Genomic DNA, 22,641 nt, shown 5'->3' with positions numbered 1-22,641 from the left:
CATTATTGAAATTGTATTTTTGAATTCCATAAAGATTACAAGATATGTGCATTGAAATAGTATTTTGTTATTAATATATTTTGAATTATAAGTCAATATTAATTTGTATTAAAATATTTTATTCATAACAATTTTAAAATATTTTCTTTTAACATTTTTTTCTATACATAAATATATATGAAGTTGATATCACTTGTTAAAATATTTTTGAAAAGTACAAGGTTTTGAAAATCTTACATAATTTTTTTTTTTTTTCTTCTAATTACTTTACATGAAATAGATGAGGTCATATGGACAACTCTATATATAACATTTTTTTTTCTTTTTTATTATAGCCGACATTGTTTTTCTATGTAGATGATCCAGGTGGACGTTGGTGGCCACCCACCTATCCCATTTGGACCCCCACAACTGTCTCTTTCAGTTTTTCAGTTTCCTTAATTATAGCACAATTTACTATTTTTAGCAGTTTTTTGTGTCCTAAACTTCCGGAGCCGTTTTGAGGCCCTAAACGACGTTTTTTGGGAAATCCACCGCCAACAATTTTTCTGATAAAAATCGTCTTTTCCGTCGTAGTCCTCGGAGATATCTTTCCAACGGGCTATCATGCGCGTCAAACGGAGATAATACGACCAATTCGCGACCCCGGTAAGTTGGCTGTCCAACTCACCCCAAAACGGGGCCCACAATTTGGCGTTTCATCTTCTAGGGTTAGGTTTTGGAATGTGAAGGGTTTTCCATTGTTTCTCAATAATAAATAGGCCTTCGAGCCTCATTGTAAAGACACTTCGAAATAGTTCAGAGGCATGTAGCCGACACATCTCTTTTCAGAGATAAGCTACCATCGCCCTAGCTGGGTTATTTCTATTTGTAAGCATATTTTAGTATTCTCCATTAATGAAATGAAGTATTATTTCCGCTGCATCTCTGTTTTTATGGTTATCGCATCTCTGTATTTATGGTTATCTCTGTAATCTATTGCGTTCCTACTTAAATCCTGATCAGTGGTATCAGAGCGGTCTGCTTTTTCTCCGTTTTTCTTTGCATGTCCCCAATGAGGTCGGGATATAAGGAGTTAGGGCTTGAATTGGTCGAACCTTTGCAAGACCAGCCTCGCAAATCTCGACGACCTCCCATGGTGGATGAGAAGAAAGACGAGGGGGCAGGAGATCCTATCAGAATCTTGCTCGAAGAAGCCCTCGAGTGGCAAAGGAACGCGATGATGGATAGCTTTGCGCAGATCCTTCAGCGGCTACCCAGAGGCGACGCATCGGCTTCCAACAGCTACTCTGGAAATGCCACACCGTTTAAGGTACAAGTTAATTTTGAAATCCCCATCTTCGAGGGTCAAATAGACGTAGATGCCGTAGATAAATGGTTAAATCTGCTAGATGGGTATTTTTCTGTTCATGAATTTTCAAGTCGGGAAAAGATTGTTTTCGCTCTTCTCAAAGCAGCCCCCCACGTCAAGGACAGGTGGGAAACATACTGCGAGCAGAAGGATGAAAGTACAGGCTCACTGTTTTCAGCCGCCCCCACATGGAATGACTTCCGGGATGCCATCAAGGAGCAGTACTACCCTGTAAAAAACTATGAGGACAAATACATCAAATGGACCACACTGCGGCAGGGACGAGACCAAGATGTACCAGAGTTCACAAATATTTTTCATAACCTTCGCACACAGTTGGGTATCAAAGATTCTGAGCTGCATCTGGTACTCAAATACCGCGGCTGCCTACACAGATACATCCAGGAAGAGATGGAGTTCTTGAACATCTCCTCACTCGGCACAGCATACCGATACACTGTCAGAATTGAGCAAAAGTTCAAACAGAAGAAGCGAGACTTTGGATCTGCAAATCCGAAGCCCAAAGGACAAAGCCAAGGCGAGGTGACCCAAGACAACCCCTCTACGCTGCAAGAAAAGAACAACACCACGAAGCCGAAGAAGGACACAGGAAAGTGGTGTGAGTTCCACAAGAGTCTCACTCATAACACAAGTGAGTGTCGGACCAAGCAGTCGCTGGTGGCTGAGTTGAAGGCTTCCGAATCAGATGCATGTTCCGACTCTGAGTCGAAACTCGACAAGGGGAATGACAAAGGGAAGCAGATCATTGATGCGGATCCTAGCGCCACTGTTGCTACTGCCAAGATCCAGAAAAATGAGCCCGAAGATCCAGAGGAGGGGGAACGTCTTTTCCACTCACAGATGTGGGTGAAGGGTTCACCGCTGCAATTCATTGTCGACAGTGGCAGCCAAAAGAACCTCATTTCAGCAGAGGTCGTGAAGCGGTTGGGCCTACCAACTACACCACACCCACAACCGTACAGTATCGGTTGGCTTCACGAAGGACGAGATCTCAAAGTTCGCCAGCAGTGCCGCCTTCCCTACAGCATCAAGCCCTTCGCAGACGAGGTATTGTGTGATGTTACACCTCTGGATGTTTGTGATGTACTATTAGGCCAGCCATACTTGTGGAGGCGACATGCTGTGTATGAGTCAAGGCCTCGCGCTGTCATCATTTCATTGGATAATTCATTATACAAGATACCGGAGGTAGCCCCACCTATCGCCACCTCTTTAATCACTGCTAAGAAAGGCAGCAAGCTCATCTTACAGACTAGGAAATTTATTTTCTGTCTGGTTCGCTCCCAAAGTAAGGGGAAGATCGGTTCTACATCCATGACCCCCGTGAAGGGTTCCTCCACACAGCAGCAGCAACAGAGGGATATAGTCTTGACAGAACACAGGAACAACTTCTCCTTACCCGGAGGGGTACCACACAATTTTCAGGTGGGCGACAAAGTTTGGTTACATTTGCAGAGGGAGCGCCTTACTAGAACCCATCAGAAACTCAAATCGCTTCGACATGGTCCTTACACCAGTAACAAGGCTGTGGGAAACAATGCTTTGAAGCACAGCATTCCTCCATTCCTTCGCTTGCACCGATTGTTCAATGTGGACCATCGCCGACCATGCTTCCCACCATTTTTGGACACATCAGAGATTGCAGAACAACTCACTAGAGACCCAGCTCAGCAGAAGCTTCCTCATCTCAGGGAGGAACTCAACGCAATGGGGACCATTGCTTCCTAAGGGGGGAGGAATGATCCAGGTGGACGTTGGTGGCCACCCACCTATCCCATTTGGACCCCCACAACTGTCTCTTTCAGTTTTTTAGTTTCCTTAATTATAACACAGTTTACTATTTTTAGCAGTTTTTCGGGTCCTAAACTTCCGGAGCCGTTTTGAGGCCCTAAACGACATTTTTTGGGAAATCCACCGCCAACAATTTTTCTGATAAAAGTCGTCTTTTCCGTCGTAGTCCTCGGAGATATCTTTCCAACGGGCTATCATGCGCGTCAAACGGAGATAATACGACCAATTCGCGACCCCGGGAAGCTAGCTGTCCAACACGCCCCAAAACGGGGCCCACAATTTGGCGTTTCATCTTCTAGGGTTAGGTTTTGGAAAGTGAAGGGTTTTCCATTGTTTCTCAATAATAAATAGGCCTTCGAGCCTCATTGTAAAAACACTTCGAAATAGTTCAGAGGCATGTAGCCGACACATCTCTTCTCAGAGATAAGATATCATCGCCCTAGCTAGGTTATTTCTATTTGTAAGCATATTTCAGTATTCTCCATTAATGAAATGAAGTATTATTTCCGCTGCATCTCTGTTTTTATGGTTATCGCATCTCTGTATTTATGGTTATCTCTATAATCTATTGCGTTCCTACTTAAATCCGGATCAGTAGAGAACATTTTATTCTTTTTAAAAGTGACACATGTCAACTTCAAGTTGAACAAAGACATACTTACACATCACTTTCACACTACGCTGTAGAATTAACCTCTCAGTGCAATAGTTTTTGTTATATATATATATATATATATCCTTTCTTTTATATAGTATATAAATAGTCCATATTGGAATATTTTATTTCCAATTCAAATTATATACATTAAAATGCTAAGATATATCTTAATCATAGTTTGATAAACATATATCGAGAAGACTATTTTTTAACATATTGTGTGTCTATATATATATATATATATAAAATCTTATAAATCAACTCCATATTAAAAAATGAAGTACAAATCTCCCAAAAAAAAAACTATTAATGGAATAAAAATATATATATATATATATATATATATATATTCCTTTTTCTTTATATAATATATACATAGTTGACTATGAAATATTTTATTTATGATTGCCATTCCACACATCTCTCTCTCTCTCTCTCTCTCTCTCTCTCTCTCTATATATATATATATATATATATATGTCAACTCTATATTAAGAAATGAATGACTTACAAATCTCTTTAAAAAAAAATATTAATGAAGTACAAAATCTCTCTCTCTCTCTCTAGTTGACATTGAAATATTTTATTTATGGTTCACATTTTACACATTTGAATGTCAATACATGCACCAATCATATTTGGAAGTATAAAACATATATTTATAAGACTCTATAAATCATCATTTTTTTCATAAATATTTTTTTAAATAGTACATATTTGTTGATATATATATATATATATATATATATATATATATATATATACGCACACTTTTTATTAATATCTTAAATGTTACAAGTTAACTCCATATTAAAAAACAAATGAATTACAAATATCCCTCAAATAAAACTTATATATATATATATATATATATATATATATATATAATGAATAATAAACTTTTTTTTTTGTTATTAATATTTTTTAAATGTTATATATCAACTCCATATTTATGAATGTAATAAATTATACGTATCCCTTACAATGATTTGTCTTTGAATGATAATAAGCTTAGGTTTGACCAGGAACTCTCCATCTGGTTCAACTTACATTCACATCCATCAAAATTGTCATTAGTTTCCATCAATCATTGTTTAAGATATATATATATATATAATGATTTCAAATTCTACTAGAGACACCATCAATTGTTACATGTGTACCCAATAAGGGTCATAAGTGTGCTTCACAACCCCATAAGGGTTAGCAGCCTATACTCAATAAGAGTTACCAATATCATTGTAGCTCATTAACAATATCAATTAATCATTTTACTTACCCAATGGCTAGAGAAATTGCCAAGGACCCCATCATGTAGTTCCACTGTAAAATTTAGATCATGGAAGTGCCAATTCCATTTGCACTACTTACATAGTAGTAATATTGCAAAAATCATTTATTGCTCCTTTTTTATGTTGGATTACAACTAGTGCATTATCGTCCTAGGTAGCACTATTATGTTTCTATGTTAATTCAAATGTTACATATGCATTAGCCATGCATACACAAAATTTAGGATAACTTCCTTTTTCTCCATATTCAATATGGCTATATTGCTTTCTATTTTTTCCTAGTAATTTAGTTATGTCCATCTTGGGTTGCTTTGCTATTTTCTTTTAACGCAACACTAAAAGTCCAATTTGAAACATTCCTTCAGTTTTGGCCTCTTTTCCACGTTGTATTACATGTTGCTGATGTAAGTTACACGCAAGTTTTCTTTCGTGTACCATCATGGGGTTCCTTCCTTTTTTCATTCATGTGCGCATTGAATGTCTCACACTCATTATGTTACTCTAGTATAATTATTTTCTTATATGTCACATAACCACATCTTATTCACTTCAGCCATCAACAAATTATTTGAATATAATTGACATATGAAATCTGGTGATATGTTAATAAACAGTGGTTTTGCCCCAACATGGGAATCATACCACCCCCACAGTAAGTAAACTTACTATCATCATCATAATTCCATGATATCCAATATGCCACAACAAAACATTACCAAAGTTCTAGGACAATTATTTCAACTTACCATTTTCACGGCAGCTATTATCTTTATCCTTTGTTCAAGTAGACCTTGTCCTCTCCACATTACTTATCCATTGGTATTTTCACGTAGAATTCTTAATAAATATTTTATAATTCACTTGGATTCTCCTTATTTTATCCCTTTCCTTCTAATTTTTTTTTTTTTTTTTCCAATAGGTCGTTGAGGTTTAAAAGCACAAGGTAATACCAAAAGGAAACCTCTATAAAAATTCAAAGGCACAATGTAGAGTAATACATGCATGCTTACAATCAACACAAATAACAAATTACATCATCAAACCTTACCATTGTACTACTCTGACGCACCTTACCTATGACTTTTCACAACTCTCTTCTTGGGTTTATATTCCTTTCTATACTACAAATTATTGATTAAGGTGTCTCGAGTCACGTGTACCCCAACTATGGGGTTATTCCCCTTGCATCTTTTGTGCCTAACAACTGCCTAAACACATCATGTTAGTGTGGTTGTCTTGGCATATTGATTTCGTAAGCATATGTTCATTCAGTCATTTGGCTAGAATTCACTTGTGTCTATAAAAATCATATTAAATCTCCTTAAGTACTTATCTAGGACAATAATGGTTGGTGGCATGTTGTGCTTTCCATGTCAACAGGCATGGGTAATGTTTCTGCCAGTAAAATACCAACATTCTTTTATCACAGCTTCAATTTTTCCTTAAATTATATGCCACATTTCTATAGTTACATTACTCAGTCATCTGCATGTTTCTAATCATTTTGTTTATACCTATACCCACTGTCAATCCTTTAAGTCTCATTAGGTCAATAGACCCCTTAGAGTATTAATATACACATCCAATGTCATGTATATATATATATATATATATATATATATATAGATATACATATATATACACATATACATATATATACACATATACATATATATACACATATACATATACATATACATATACATATACATATACATATACATATACATATACATATACATAGTCCTTTTCGAGTTTTTCTTTTATATTTTTCCAAAATTTCAAGAAAAAAAATCATACAAGCAAGGATCTAGTTAGGAGTTTCCCCATTGTAATTTACAACTGTATCACTTGGTCTTATTATATATATGTATATATATATTCTTTTTTGCATTTCTACTTAATTGGCCATGAATTTTAACATGCATCTATCCATGTTTATCCTATTGTATCCACTTATCTCAAATATTTAGATATCAGAATTACAATTATCTGTCATTTCAATCAATCAAAATTCTCTTGTCATCTTGTTTTCTATCATTCTTAACCTTCCCAATGCGGAGACACTTATAAAATAAACCATTTAGATAATCATTATACGATTCAGTATTGCAAGTCTAGAACTTAAAAAATTCTTCAGCCCTCTACATCTACAAGATACATGAATTTAAAAAGCTATATGGATTACTTTTTTATGTTTTAGGGGACATTACACTCCTTCTCTAGTAATTTTTCATATTCTTAAAATTGAATTTGATCTTACTCACTTTATACTTGCTATATTCAACGTAAAGTGAATATCTTTATGGATATCAAAAACACTATTATGATGTGTTTTTATATTTATTTAGTGTCAGTGAATAACCTAGATACAATTACCATGTTATTTCCAACTAAAAATTTCTAATTATATTACTTCTCTGAGACTCATATTCTTCCATTATTTTTATCACAAATTATCTCCACTTCGCTAGTTCTTTATCATGTATTATATCCATTGATTCTTCTACAGTTCTCAATCACTTGATTGTTACAATCCTACATGTTGATAGATGTTCCAATTTCTTTGCTATTGTAACCATTCTTTATGTGGCTCCCTTTATTACAAGACTTGTTTGTGCAAAAGCTCATTAATTCCCCTACCAGTTCAGACTTTATTTTCACCAATCATGAAATCTGCACTAGCTAGTTATTATTGCATTAGAATTATTTATACGTACAGTTGTCGATATCTTCCATATCAGTTGCTAATGCTTAATTTGGTGAAATGATTCCAATCATTCCCACCAATCACACACCACTGACTCATATTTATACATTTATTTTGTACTCATAAATGTTATATATTCCCCATACATCATGTTTCTTATTTTACGTATTACGAGGTTCTCAATTTGGTTTATTCCCCTTTTTAATTTCTATATACACTTTATTTTGTGTATATTCCCTCTCTTTTTATTAGATTATAAGTCTCAAAATTATTTCTAATTCTGCGATGGGTTTCTAATATCTTCTTTTAACATACAATGCACTTGTGAGGGTTTCACAATGTTTCTATAGTCTCTTTACTTTTTGGCTTTCCTCCCATGTACAGGTAAGATTACCCTTTCGTTAGGATTTGAAAATTTATTTTTATTGCCAAGTATTTTCACATTCACTCTCTCGGCTAGGTTCTTGGTCAACATCTAGTATATGTACAAGGAGATAGTTTACACCAGGCAAGTGACTACCTCCCAACTGCATCTAATGTAGCATTTAAGTCTTATTACCAATAGTATCTTTACCCCTTCTTGTGCATATCTCCTTCTTTAACAATCCATATTAGAGCTTTAGTTTAAGACATCTTTATGATTATTGACCTTATTAATTATGTATTGAGACGTAAATTTTCCTTCTTGTTTTTTCTTGCAATTAACAAAAGGGTCTTGCAACTAGAAACCGGTACTCATCATGCAGATAACCTAAACTGTTCAGGGTGATTTCATATGCAATGCTTCACCTTCTCTCTTAACATACCCATATGATATTTTATAATTGTTTAATAGTATGGGACTTAATACTTCATTTACACATAGATACGTCTCCTGATTTGTCTACCCATACACTTCCCTATCGTTATAAATCATAAAATTCCCTCTATTCACAATCCCGCAGTCACAGGATATGATTTACTAATTAACATGTGTAAATACATAAGTCATCAAAACAATTGTTTTCTCTCTTGGGTGTTGAACATATGAGTTCTTGTAGTAAGGGTATCCCAACAATAATTCAACTCGTATTTTAATAACTTAACTTACATAGCCTAATTTATTTCAATGTACCCATGACATGATTCTTCATTGCTTTGACTATATAACATATAAATTTATTTGGTTTCTCATTTATTATTCATTATCTGCTCTTAATTAGTAATTTTTGGCCTCAACTCTTCACTATTTAAAACAGCATAGTGGATATGGACCAAGGTTCTTCACCTAATTGCACCCACATCCCAAGATTCGATTTAGGTAAGGGTGTAGAATTTGGTCATGTAAGTAGGGTTTCCATATTTCCAATTCTTCTTTCCTATGGAAAACAACATAGTTTGTTACTATTTTCCCTTAAACAGACCACAATGTTGAACCCTTGACCTTTGACGCCACTTGTAACATACACCAAATTTTTTTTAATCAAAATAACATTGCCATTGCCATGGTTATAATATATTAAAACTACCTTTTAATTGATATATTACCTATCAAGCGATGTGTTCATGTTAGAATAATTATCACTCTACTATGGATTCATATTTAAATTATATATGTTATTTGGTGTTATTACCCCCACACTTCGCTTTGGTAATATGTTATAACAACTTATTGATTTCTTGGTTTATTGTTTGATTAGTCGTGTCATTATACTTCGGTTAGTTGATGTACTTGGCTCATTTGGTTATTCTGACTACGGTATTATTAGTACCATCGGTTTGATATGTGTACAAAAATGTGGTTTTACCTACACTTTCCCTTAATCGATGGTTCCAGAATATTTTAAATGTATGGGTTAACCGGTGAGGAAAATTATTATAGGTGTAATTATTATTTCAAGATCTACGGATGATATGTGCTAAGTTTTTTTGTGGACAAATGAGATTTGAGGTTGGTGGTTATGGGAGGAACCACCTCCTCCTATGGTCCTCCATAGTTCCATTCGATCTCCTCACCTCGGAGGGCACGACTCTACAACTACAGAGAAGAGCCCTAATCGTTTGCTACTACTTTGAAGACTGATACCCACAACATGGAATTTATTGTGTAATTAAGTGCATTAGCCATGGATAATCTAATGGTGCGTTTGATTCAATTCTTCGCTCAACAGTCCAACCTTTTATTGAATTAAATATGGTTATGGTTGACTAGCTCTTGAACTTAGCACTAAGTTTTTACCACCCTTATTTTCTTTATAATTTCATGGGTTATTTGCATAGTAGGTCTATAATGAATTTTTTGTCTCCGGCTTTGTTTGCAAGTGTATAGGTCATGACTATCTCCAAGCTTCTCTTCTACAGTCGGGTGGGTTTTATACCCTTTCATCTGTCGTTGACTATTCCTTGTCATATTCTTGGTATAGGCTAAATGATTTCAAACCCTTCTCAACCTCCACCAGTGCTAGGGTGTGACCAAGTTCTAGATTTTTCAACAGTTATGCTGTTATAGGTATCTCATTCCAATTCTTTAATGATTTATAAATTATGTTGTTTTCTTCCAATGTTGCTCCTAGAGGTTATTTTAAATTATTCTTGCTTATATATCTTGCAAGGTACATGGAGGGTTCGCTCCAATATGAAATTCCTTTAAGTTTGCCTTTATGAGCTTTCTCAGTCACACGGGGTTACAAAATTTAACAAAGTTGACTTTCTTTCTTCCAGTTGAGGGGTTTTCTGCATTATTCAATGATATATAGTTACGACCACATGCAATATTACCAGGACTTTAATTATTTATTCATTTTCAATTTGTCTACAGGTTCCACATTATTTTTTGCACCAGCGTTATACACCGATGGTTATAGTTTAGTTTTTATTTAGTAACAGTCTTGAGGACCCAATTTCATAGCTCGTAGTGCTCATTTTCAAGACAATGTTAAATCATTTGATATTTCTTTTGTGTTGGGAGCTGATACTAGTAATTAAACTATGTGAATAAATGGCATACTCTTTTGTTTGTTGTACACCCTCACGTCCTATTGTGACCATGGAACCTTACTTTTATGGTATTGTAGCTAGAGTTTTGTGCACCTCTCTGTTAGGATCAAATTACATATCTCGTTAGGGAAATGTTAAGGTTTTGAAGGGAAAAACCTTTCTCGTTTTTTTGTTGATAAAACCTTTCTATATTTCTAATTTCAATCGTTCAATTATATAAAGAATTTTCTTTTAGTTTATATGGTTTCCCAATAGACAAGGTGTATGGCCCATATTTTTACTATGGCCCATATTTTTACTATCTTAATTAAATTGTAGGAAACATTTTATTATTTTGAGTCTTTTACAATTGCGAGAAATCTTATTATTAATTTTGTAATGTTACTTCGATTAAGCAGTCGCCATAAATCTTGTTTTTTTTTTGTTCTTATAACTCTTTCTTTTATTTAAACTCTTTATAAAGTTCCTAGTACAGTTCTTTACCCTTTTCTTTAGCTTTAGAGGATAGGTAGGACTGAGGTTTTTCCAGAACCTGCCTACCACTCACTCTTCTGTAGTGTGTGGGTATATATATAATTACAGAAATAAGGATTGTTTGGGTATATATATAATTACAGAAATAAGTATTGTTTGAGTAATGAGCTTCCATTTAAATACCATATAATTTCATTCTATTGTGCAATAACACAATAACTCTTCATCTTTTCATATCAAAAACCTTTTACAAATAACTTCCACAATCTCAATTTCTTTTACAGAAGAGGCATATCATTTTCTTTTTTCCAAAATTTTACCTCAAATTGTTATTGTAACTATTAGAGAGCCTTTGCACAAAAATTCATATCATGAAACTTACTACTTGTAAATTAGCACAAAGTGTTTATAAAGATTCCATACACTACTGTCTCATGTTTGAAATAAAGATTTCGCTGGCCCTAACCAACTCAAGAATACCCTTACTGGAAACCTATTGCCTTCCATTGACAATGTCTTGTTCAAGGTACTAGTTTCTTCCTCTCTCCCTTCAACTCAAGAATACCCTAACTGGCAACATATTGCCTTCCATTAACAAGTCTTGTTCAAGGTACTAGTTTCTTCCTCTCTCTCTTCTTAGTTGCCTTTGACTCCTCTCATATCTTTTTGGTTTCCATTCCCAAGTGAGATGATGTCATTTCCAACAACATTTTATACTCTGAAAGAGAATTTAACAACACAAAATACTTATTTATCATGGTCTAATACTTATTTATTAGAGTTTGGGCTTGCCACTAGAATTCATAGACGAGAAAGGCCACTACTCCCAACCAATAAGAACGACAACCACTCCCTCTGAGCAAGTTTTCCACTTCCATAATAGTTTTTTTGATAGTGACCTAGCAAGGTTTGTCCAAAGGCACGAAGGTTGTACAAGTCTAGCCCAGGAAATCACAGACTCAAGTCATCGAGATTCCACTGGGCCCAACCAACTCAAGAATTCGAGATTCCACTGGGCCCAACCAACTCAAGAATTCGAGATTCCACTGGGCCCAACCAACTCAACAATACCCTAACTGGCAACATAAGCCTGCCCTTAACAACATCTTGTTCAAGGTACTAGTTTCTTCCTCCCTCCCTTCATAGTTGCCTATCACTCTCTCATATCTTCTTGGTTTCATTTCCCAACTAAGATGATTTATGTCTAGGGAAAGAGAGTAGTTGTCATCTAATTGTATGTTAAGTGAAAATGTTTAAATTCCATGGCTTTCCATGGCTTGCCATAACCAACTTTTAAATAAAATTGAAATAAACTTTAAACATTTAAATTTCCCATGAGACTTTCTACATAATCCATGCTTTACCAAGTTACTCATTAAAAGTAAATTAATTAATTATATATATATATATATATATATATATATATATATAATCTTATTTTATTTTTATGTAATTTGAGAGTACAATATTTAGATAACGTAACATAACAACATCTCTTCCATATCAAGCTAGAGAGTGGCTCTCAGTACAATAATTATAATTTAAATAAAACAAAATACAAAAATTTAAGATAAATTTTCAATATTTGAGAATTAGAAATAATAATTAACAATTAATAATTAGAAAATAAATATTAATAAATAAATTTTATTTTATAATTATTATTAGAAAATTATAATTTCCTTCATTATGCGAATATAGGCATGTTTATTTTGGAATTGGGTTTTCCTAATTTTAATTTAAATATCAATAATTATTAAGTGGTTACTCCTCCATGAAATATTCTAAAATATTCTAAATAGCATACACTAATGAAAGTTTGAGGTTTATCTCCAAAGTAGTTATGCCTTTTTAGCTCTTTTAATTAATTGATTAATTAAAAAAATGTCATATTAACAAATGTCATATGAAATGTGTTTTGGTTTTTTGGGTATGTGTTATTGATAAGTCATGATATTGGCCTATGACATTGCAACAAAGTTTATTTACAAATTAAGAATCTCAATTAAAAAACTGTCATATTAACAAGTGTCATATGAAATGTGTTCTAGTGTTTTGGTTATGTAATATTGATAAGTCATGATATTGGCCTATAAAACGCCATTTTTTTTTAATAACCCGAGTTGAATTATTAAGTAAGTGCTTTGATGTTTCTTATGAATTGATGTCCTATCATGCTTGACAACCTAGTTATATGAAAAAAGAAAAAAGGAAAAAAAACTTTATGTATACATATTTACATGAAGAAAAAAATAAGTAAACAAATAATAAATACTACTAATGTTCGTAAAAAAATATAATGCAAATTCATCTTAAACAAGGATTTATCAAACAAAATGACAGATCCAATTGTTAGAGTGTAATCTTTTTATCATTTAATATGAATGAATTAATACATGACATAGAATAAAAATGACAACAAAATTTACTCGAGAAATTTTACCAAACTAAGTGATTGATAGATTTAGATTTAAAACTGATCTATTTTGACTTTTTTGTTAAACCCAAAAATATAAACATACTGCATTAAGAAATAGAAGCTTCAATATATCTTGAATTGATTTTGGCAAAACGTTCAAAATTATTTTTTAAACATTGTATTAAAATATTTATGGATTAAATTTCTTAATATTTGTTATCATTTGAGATAGAGGAATTAATACATATAACAAAATTTACACTTCAAGAAATTTTAATTCCTTGGATGTTTGATAAATTTAGATTTAAAATAGATTTATATTAAATATTAAACCAAAAACATAAATACATTACAAAAATAAAAAGACAAACATCAATATATCTCGATTTGATTCTAAATAAATGTTCAAAATTAATTTTAAAACATTGTACTAGAAATTTATAACAACATTAATCTCCAACAAATAGTAACAAATATATTTTAACAAATATTTCCAACTAGCATTAACATTAACAAATTAAAAAAACTTCAAAATATAAAATAATTAAACAAATATAAAATAATTAAACCACAACCGTCATTAAAAATTAAAAAATTTAATCCCTTTCCATTGTTGCGAATCAAAATATTTTTAAATTAGCATAGAGGAGCTACTTCAAATAGTTTGACTTAGTTGACCTTATTCTTCTAAGAAACCTTTTTTCAGCGAGAAGAAAACACTGCATTTATATTACGATGTATAAACCAGTATATTTGTCCAAAAAACATATTCAACTGTGCATCTTCTCTATATAGATATTGTCCATATAACATGTAACATTCAACTCTATCTCATCATCTTTAAACAAGAAACTGTAACATTCAACTCTATCTCATCAACTTTAAACAAGAAATATAGTATTAGAAAAATATCATTGTTCCTCTATTTAAAACATATATATACTTCATCATCTAAATCTACAGTGATCCTTATCCTTCTACGATAGACGCCTAAATATTTGTGAAATCAATAATGATTCCAAAATATCAGGTTAAGCCCCGGACATTGCAGGATTACTTCAGAAAATTAGCGTTAAAAACTGTCACCGATAAAGCCCCCAGGAATGATTAACAACAGAGATTCCTCCATCAACATCAAGGTTATGCCCGCTAACATACTTAGCCTCATCGCTCGCCAAATACAGCCCAGCCTCCGCTAGATCCTCCACTTTAAGAGTCGGCCCCTGTAAGTTGCCCATACTGTTGCAAAAGCCCTCTATGGTGGCCTTCTCCTTTTCAGAAATAACCGAGGAAGAATCGCCGCCCCTTCTCATCTGCTTCACTGAAAATGGCGTAGCTACACCAGCAGGAGAGACAGCGTTCACCCTGATCCCATATTTCCCCAGCTCTGCTGCACCGTTTTTAGTGAGCCCTATCACTGCGTGTTTGGAGGCCGTGTATGAGTATGGGGCAGATCCTCCTACTATACTTGCAAGGCTGCTGGTTGAGATTATGCAGCCCTTCTTCCTCGGAATCATCACCCGGGCCGCGTGCTTAATGCCCAGCATCACCCCTCTTACGTTTACGTTCATTACTCGATCGTATTGCTCCATGTCGTACTCCTCAACCCTCTGAAACCAAAGGGCATCGATGATACCGGCGTTGTTATACATGATATCCAGCTGACCGTGTTTCTCCATGGCCAAATCCACCACAGCTTTGACGTCTTCCTCTTTGCTTACATCGCAATGCGCGTAAGTTGCAGAGGGAGAAAGGGATTCTGCAAGTTTTTTGCCGACTTCATCTGCAAGATCTGCAATTATGACTTTGGCTCCGTGCTTTGTGAAGAGCCGAGCAATGGCTTCCCCGATTCCCATGGCTCCTCCTGTTATAATCGCAACCTTACCCTCCAGTCTGCATTCACAGGTTATTGTTCGGAATTAGTTATTCAGTTACTTTTTCCTAAATTAACAACCCTGCTAACACTATAAGAACATATATACAAAATTCAATGATGTATAGCCTGGGTGCTGGGGAGAGTTTAATGATAACCTCCCACCAAGTTTCAGTCGTAGCATGACATGACTTTGTTGTAAAAGCATGACATGATAGTTCGGAAAGTTTATTGATAACTTCCCATTAAAGTTTCAGTCTCATGACATGACCATGACCTGACTATGTTGTAATACTCTGAAAAATATTATATCTATAGCTATGTTGAAAAAGTTATATCTACAGTTTCTATCAGCGGATTTCCTTATTACTGAAAAAAAACATATATACAAAAACAAATTGCATTCTGAAAATATAAAACTAAAAATTTCTTTATCACCCAAAAACAACACATACACAGAGAATTGCATTCTGAAAATAAAAAACTGCAGATTAAACGTGAATCGATAAATTCAAACAAATATAATAACATAAATTCAGGAAATTGCATTCTGAAACCAAAAAGCTGCAAATTAAAACTGAATCAACATTTCTGATCTACTGTGATTACCGTCTCTCTGATCCATTCGAGCTCAGTTTACTAACACAAGCAGCGATTACATTCACTTCCTCGTTAGACATGGCTGGAAATCTGGCAATCAGATGACGCAGGAAGGAAATTACTCCCAAACACAAATAATAACTCCCAAAGACAAATAATAAATAGAAGAAGAAGCAGACTGTATTGTGTAGAAGCAGGCCCAGCGGGGGCTTCTTAAACCCAGAAGATAACCTTGGGCCTCTCCATAAATAACCAATAAAATGTTTTTTTTTTTTGGTTTTCCACCGAACATTATCCTAACACCATGCCAAATCTCAGGTATCTCTAACTCAACCACTGAGCCGGTCTCTAGCCAGAAAATTGAACAGGTGACTTTTAATAATAGACATATTTTAATGACTTGGTTTGGACCTGTCACGCCCCCAAGCCGGCAATTTTTTTGACCGTGCCTGGCGGGGTGCGGCACCACCGTGTACTTTCTTTTCGTTAATACTTGTACATATGGACTACGCCTTTCACATAAACATACTTAATTTCGTCTTCTCAATTAAGTAAAATGCATTAATCTTCATTCACATATATAATCAACATGCAATTAAACCATGAACATAACAATTGCACATAATCATATAGGGAGGGGCAACTCCCGAACGAGTCCGCCCAAATAATATATTATGAAACCTTTTCAATAATACATACACATAAGTGTGCCGGGCAAGTCCACGGCCAACACTTAGAATAATTACAACGAGGCAAGAGAGCCTTTTACAATTTGATACCAATCACCTTTGGTAGGAGCGAGCTCACCCGAGCCTCCAAAACTCCACCAAACCAATTCTGCACCAAACCGTCCTTCACCGTGAACCGTCGTCCTTGAACCAATCCCCGGTAAAATCTGCGCACTTATTCTCTTATGCGCATGAGAGATGCGCACTTCTCTGCGTCCTCTTTATTTCAGATCGAATACAAGAGGAGAGCGAAGTGGTTGTTGTCAAATGAGCTTTCTGCGCCTTGAATATATAGCCATCTCAACTCTTTGATGAAGGGGTGTCAGCTCTTAGGCCGACCCCCATAATACATACGTTGGAGCCCCTACTTTACTTTTTAGTAGGTTGGCCCTTGCCTAAGGGCAAGGCCTCCCTACGCCCTTATAAAGTTCTGCAACTCCATCGCATTATTTTCCAAGTGTTGTGTATGTGCTCCAAAACGTCGCAGCCGGCTCGTATGAATGTCGCACGCTGTCCGCCCTTCGTCGCATGTCGCCCGTCGTCGTCGCACTGCCGTTTCCTGTCGCACATTGCCCGTTTGTGGTCGCGTTTTGTTCGTCCGCCGTATGGAGGGGTGCCCGCCCGGGTCGCCCTCCCTTCACACTCATCTACGCTGTCCAACCGTGCCACGCCCTCGTCGAACCCACTTGCGTCCATATCGTGTTGTCGCCATGTTCGCTGTTCGGTGGTCCGCCCATCGGGCGTGGGCCGCCCGCCCATTGGGCGCGGGTCGCCCTCGGGTCGCCCTTCTGTTTCAGCTCGCCCGAGCCTCAACTGTCAACCTGTTCGCCGAGTCGGGTAGCTGCACCCGCGTCCTAACTCGCTGCAGCTCGTCCGCAGCTCACCCTTATCCGCTGGATGTCGCAACTCGCCAAACTGTCCATCGCTCGCCGTGCACGGAACGCGACGCCCGGGGCGCCCGCCCGTCGTGCACGGGTCGCCCGCGGTTCGCCCGTCCGGGTCGCCCGCCCATCGTGCACGGGTCGCCCGCCAAGTGAAGGCGCGCCTCTGCCCAAGTCGCCAGGGCGTTACACTCTCCTCCACCTGAAGACGTTGTTGTCCCGACAACATTCCATCTTAGTGACTCTCCACCAAGACTAATATCGACCCTGTGCCAACTGCCCATGTATAACAACAAGTGTTACACCTCCTAGCCATGTGCCAACACTTATCTCCACGATTCCATGCCCAGGTCCATGGAAACCCCATCCTTCTGCAGCATGTTAAGATCACCATACCTGCTCAACCAAGTTTGAGGGCTCACTGCCATGAGCAGCTTAACAATGAGCCCCATCTTCCATGTCATCTAAGAAGATGTGGAGGGAGAAGAGCCAGGTGGCTCTCTCTCACTAATCAGCTCAATCCATCTGTCCGGATCCTCGGCCTCCATCCTTTGTAGATATGCCTCCCGATCTTCCTTCCGGATGTTCGGCCTCACATATACCTCATCGATATCATCATCATCATCCTCCACCCGCTCTAGCCTTCTTGACAAGTCCAAGATGCTATCTGAGAGTGATCTAATGACCAATGATTGTTCTGCAAGTTTTGCCTCTATCGTAGACAACCGCTTGTCCACCTTCACTTTGTCATCCATCTGCATTCCTCCTAACTTATGATCAGGTTTTGTCACACTAATGGTTGGAACACCAATGGGTACATCTTCCCTTCCATCATAAATGAAGAGTTTCTTCAAATGTGGTACGACCATGGCCTCATATTGCTTTATGAACTCCATCCCCAATACGGCCTCATAGTCATCAATCCTTACTATAGTGAAGTCCACTTTTACGGTCCATGCACCAAGAGTAGTGTCTACCTTTTCAGCTATACCAAGAATGTTTGTAGGAGGAGAATTCACCGTCTTCATTTGTGCCTTCACTGGTACAAATTTCAGCCCAAGTCTCCTTGCAGTACCTTCACTCATGAAGTTGTGTGAAGCACCACTATCCACCATAGTGAGTACATCAGCACCTCCGGCCTTCATCTGAACATACTCCAACCTGTTCCTTTCTGGGTCCCTCCTAGAAGGTGCCTCCATAGTAGCAGAAGCTCCTAGTACCTGCATCATTCCTACCGCGGCATTCTCATCATGCTCATCATCGGATTGTGCAGCAGCAGCCACCTTTGGTTTGGAGGGGAAATTCTTCACCACATGTGGTCCTGCACACAAGAAACACTTCAAAGGCTTCTTTGCCTTTGGACCATCATCTGATTTCGACTCATCATCCTTCTTCTTTTCTTTTGGCTTATCGAACTTCCTTTTCTCATTAGAAGTCTCATCGTAGTGATCCACCAACCTGTCAACTGTAGCAAAAGCATCCTCAAGTGTTCTGATCTTCTGCCTCTTCACCTCATTGCGTGCCCAAGGTTTCAACCCAATAATGAAATTGAACACCTTGTCCCTTTCCGCCATGTCGGGAAGTTCCAGAGCTGCACTTGAAAACTCTCGCTGATATGCTTGTAAGCTTCCAGTTTGTTTGATGTACTTAATCTTTGTCCTTGCTTCCCATGTTTCGTCCTGGGGACTGAAATGAGTCTGCAAAGCCTTTTTCATATCACTCCACGAAGTGATGTCATCAGCATTACCATTAGTAATCTGATCTACTCTCCTTCGCCACCACATCTTAGCATCTTTTGTTAGGAATTGAGCAACTACCTTGACTTGTGTCTCCCCATCGGGTAGACTCAACCGTTCCAAGTACTGTTCCATATCCCATAGAAAGTTGCCAAGTGTTGCTGCATTCCTGGTACCATCGTAAGATTCTGGTTCTTTGACCTTCACATGAGGCACTCCTCCCCCTGAGTTGTGTCTCACGGCCCTCTTTAATACCGCAATCTCATCTTTGGCATCATCAAGAGCTTTATTTACCTTGTCAAGAGTTCCTTTTAAGTTCACGATCTCAGCAAGACCTTGATCCCTTGATTTTTCGACCTCTCCAACCCTTTATTCCAACCGAGTACACATAAGATCATTGTACTCACATTGTGCTTTGAGCTCATCGTTTTGTGTCCGGAGTTCTTCAAGTTCTTCCCTGACCTTTGAGATGGCTTCTCGCTCCTTAGTAAGAGAGTCCACATCCTGGTTCCAAGAAGTCTCTAAAGTCTCCATCCGTTCAATTACTTTTTCCATGAACCAAAGAGTAGAATCTTTCATGACGTCCTTCATTGTATAACTAGACCCGGCTTGAGAATTAGATGCCATCTTCTTCTGCGACCTAGTCTCAACCATTCATCTGTAAGAACCTGTCCAAGTCTTCACGAGTAACCTGCTCACCAGCTCTGACCGAGCTCCGATACCACCTGTCACGCCCCCAAGCCTACGGCAATTTTTTTGACCGTGCCCGGCGGGGTGCGGCACCACCGTGTACTTTCTTTTCATTAATACTTGTACATATGGACTACGCCTTTCACATAAACATACTTAATTTCGTCTTCTCAATTAAGTAAAATGCATTAATCTTCATTCACATATATAATCAACATGCAATTAAACCATGAACATACCAATTGCACATAATCATATAGGGAGGGGCAACTCCCGAACGAGTCCGCCCAAATAATATATTATGAAACCTTTTCAATAATACATACACATAAGTGTGCCGGGCAAGTCCACAACCAACACTTAGAATAATTACAACGAGGCAAGAGAGCCTTTTACAATTTGATACCAATCACCTTTGGTAGGAGCGAGCTCACCCGAGCCTCCAAAACTCCACCAAACCAATTCTGCACCAAACCGTCCTTCACCGTGAACCGTCGTCCTTGAACCAATCCCTGGTAAAATCTGCGCAGTTATTCTCTTATGCGCATGAGAGATGCGCACTTCTCTGCATCCTCTTTATTTCAGATCGAATACAAGAGGAGAGCGAAGTGCTTGTTGTCAAATGAGCCTTCTGCGCCTTGAATATATAGCCATCTCAACTCTTTGATGAAGGGGTGTCAGCTCTTAGGCTGACCCCCATAATACATACGTTGGAGCCCCTACTTTACTTTTTAGTAGGTCGGCCCTTGCCTAAGGGCAAGGCCTCCCTATGCCCTTATAAAGTTCTGCAACTCCATCGCATTATTTTCCAAGTGTTATGTATGTGCTCCAAAACGTCGCAGTCGGCTCGTATGAACGTCGCACGCTGTCCGCCCTTCGTCGCATGTCGCCCGTCATCGTCGCACTGACGTTTCCTGTCGCACATTTCCCGGTTGTGGTCGCGTTCTGTTCGTCCGCCGTATGGACGGGCGCCCGCCCGGGTCGCCCTCCCTTCACACTCATCTACGCTGTCCAACCATGCCACGCCCTCGTCGAACCCACTTGCGTCCATATCGTGTTGTCGCCATGTTCGCTGTTCGGTGGTCCGCCCATCGGGCGTGGGCCGCCCACGGGTCGCCCGCCCATCGGGCGCGGGTCGCCCTCGGGTCGCCCTTCCGTTTCAGCTCGCCCGAGCCTCAACTGTCAACCTGTTCGCCGAGTCGGGTAGCTGCACCCGCGTCCTAACTCGCTGCAGCTCGTCCGCAGCTCACCCTTATCCGCCGGATGTCGCAGCTCGCCAAACTGTCCATCGCTCGCCGTGCACGGGTCGCGGCGCCCGGGGCGCCCGCTCGTCGTGCACGGGTATCCCGCGGTTCGCCCATGGGTCGCCCGTCCAAGTCGTCCGCCCGTCGTGCACGGGTCGCCCACGGGTCGCCCACCCGGGTCGCCCGCCAAGTGAAGGCGCGCCTCTGCCCAAGTCGCCAGGGCGTTACACTCTCCTCCACTTGAAGACGTTGTCATCCCGACAACATTCCATCTTAGTGACTCTCCACCAAGACTAATATCGACCCTGTGCCAACTGCCCATGTATAACAACAAGTGTTACACATCCTAGCCATGTGCCAACACTTATCTCCACGATTCCATGCCTAGGTCCATGGAAACCCCATCCTTCTGCAACATGTTAAGATCACCATACCTGCTCAACCAAGTTTGAGGGCTCACTGCCATGAGCAGCTTAACAATGAGCCCCATCTTCCATGTCATCTAAGAAGATGTGGAGGGAGAAGAGCCAGGTGGCTCTCTCTTACTAATCAGCTCAATCCATCTGTCCGGATCCTCAGCCTCCATCCTTTGTAGATATGCCTCCCGATCTTCCTTCCGGATGTTCGGCCTCACATATACCTCATCGATATCATCATCATCATCCTCCACCCGCTCTAGCCTTCTTGACAAGTCCAAGATGCTATCTGAGAGTGATCTAATGACCAATGATTGTTCTGCAAGTTTTGCCTCCATCGTAGACAACCGCTTGTCCACCTTCACTTTGTCCTCCATCTGCATTCCTCCTAACTTATGATCAGGTTTTGTCACACCAATGGTTGGAACACCAATGGGTACATCTTCCCTTCCATCATAAATGAAGAGTTTCTTCAAATGTGGTACGACCATGGCCTCATATTGCTTCATGAACTCCATCCCCAATACGGCCTCATAGTCATCAATCCTTACTATAGTGAAGTCCACTTTTCCGGTCCATGCACCAAGAGTAGTGTCCACCTTTTCAGCTATACCAAGAATGTTTGTAGGAGGAGAATTCACCGTCTTCATTTGTGCCTTCACTGGTACAAATTTCAGCCCAAGTCTCCTTGCAGTATCTTCACTCATGAAGTTGTGTGAAGCACCACTATCCACCATAGTGAGTACATCAGCACCTCCGGCCTTCATCTGAACATACTCCA

General features: G+C 38.3%; 1 protein-coding gene across 1 annotated transcript; it reads right to left on the bottom strand.

The window, feature by feature from the left end:
• Positions 1–14,735: 14,735 nt before the first annotated feature.
• On the bottom strand, positions 14,736–16,358 carry LOC149139674 (momilactone A synthase-like). Its single transcript, XM_089449014.1, has 2 exons — positions 16,175–16,358; positions 14,736–15,585 (listed from the first exon to the last, which is right to left on the bottom strand). Exons 1-2 carry the CDS (start codon positions 16,243–16,245, stop codon positions 14,775–14,777), a joined length of 882 nt encoding a protein of 293 aa, XP_089305140.1. The 5' UTR covers positions 16,246–16,358; the 3' UTR covers positions 14,736–14,774.
• Positions 16,359–22,641: the final 6,283 nt, after the last annotated feature.

Source organism: Pinus tabuliformis, chromosome X (genome assembly GCF_031772625.1).
Source record: "Pinus tabuliformis cultivar Carrire ecotype Pingquan chromosome X, CPIR1, whole genome shotgun sequence".
Lineage (NCBI taxonomy): Eukaryota > Viridiplantae > Streptophyta > Pinopsida > Pinales > Pinaceae > Pinus > Pinus tabuliformis.
Note: the sequence above shows the minus strand (reverse complement) of the source record. Positions and strands in the feature narration are given on the sequence as shown.

What these genes read in the sequence shown, in the direction of transcription:
- LOC149139674 (XM_089449014.1), bottom strand. Translation starts at nt 16,245, where the DNA reads ATGTCTAACGAGGAAGTGAATGTAATCGCTGCTTGTGTTAGTAAACTG. An exon ending in TCGAATGGATCAGAGAGACG is followed by an intron (nt 15,586 to 16,174) that starts GTAATCACAGTA and finishes CTGTGAATGCAG; the next exon opens with ACTGGAGGGTAAGGTTGCGA.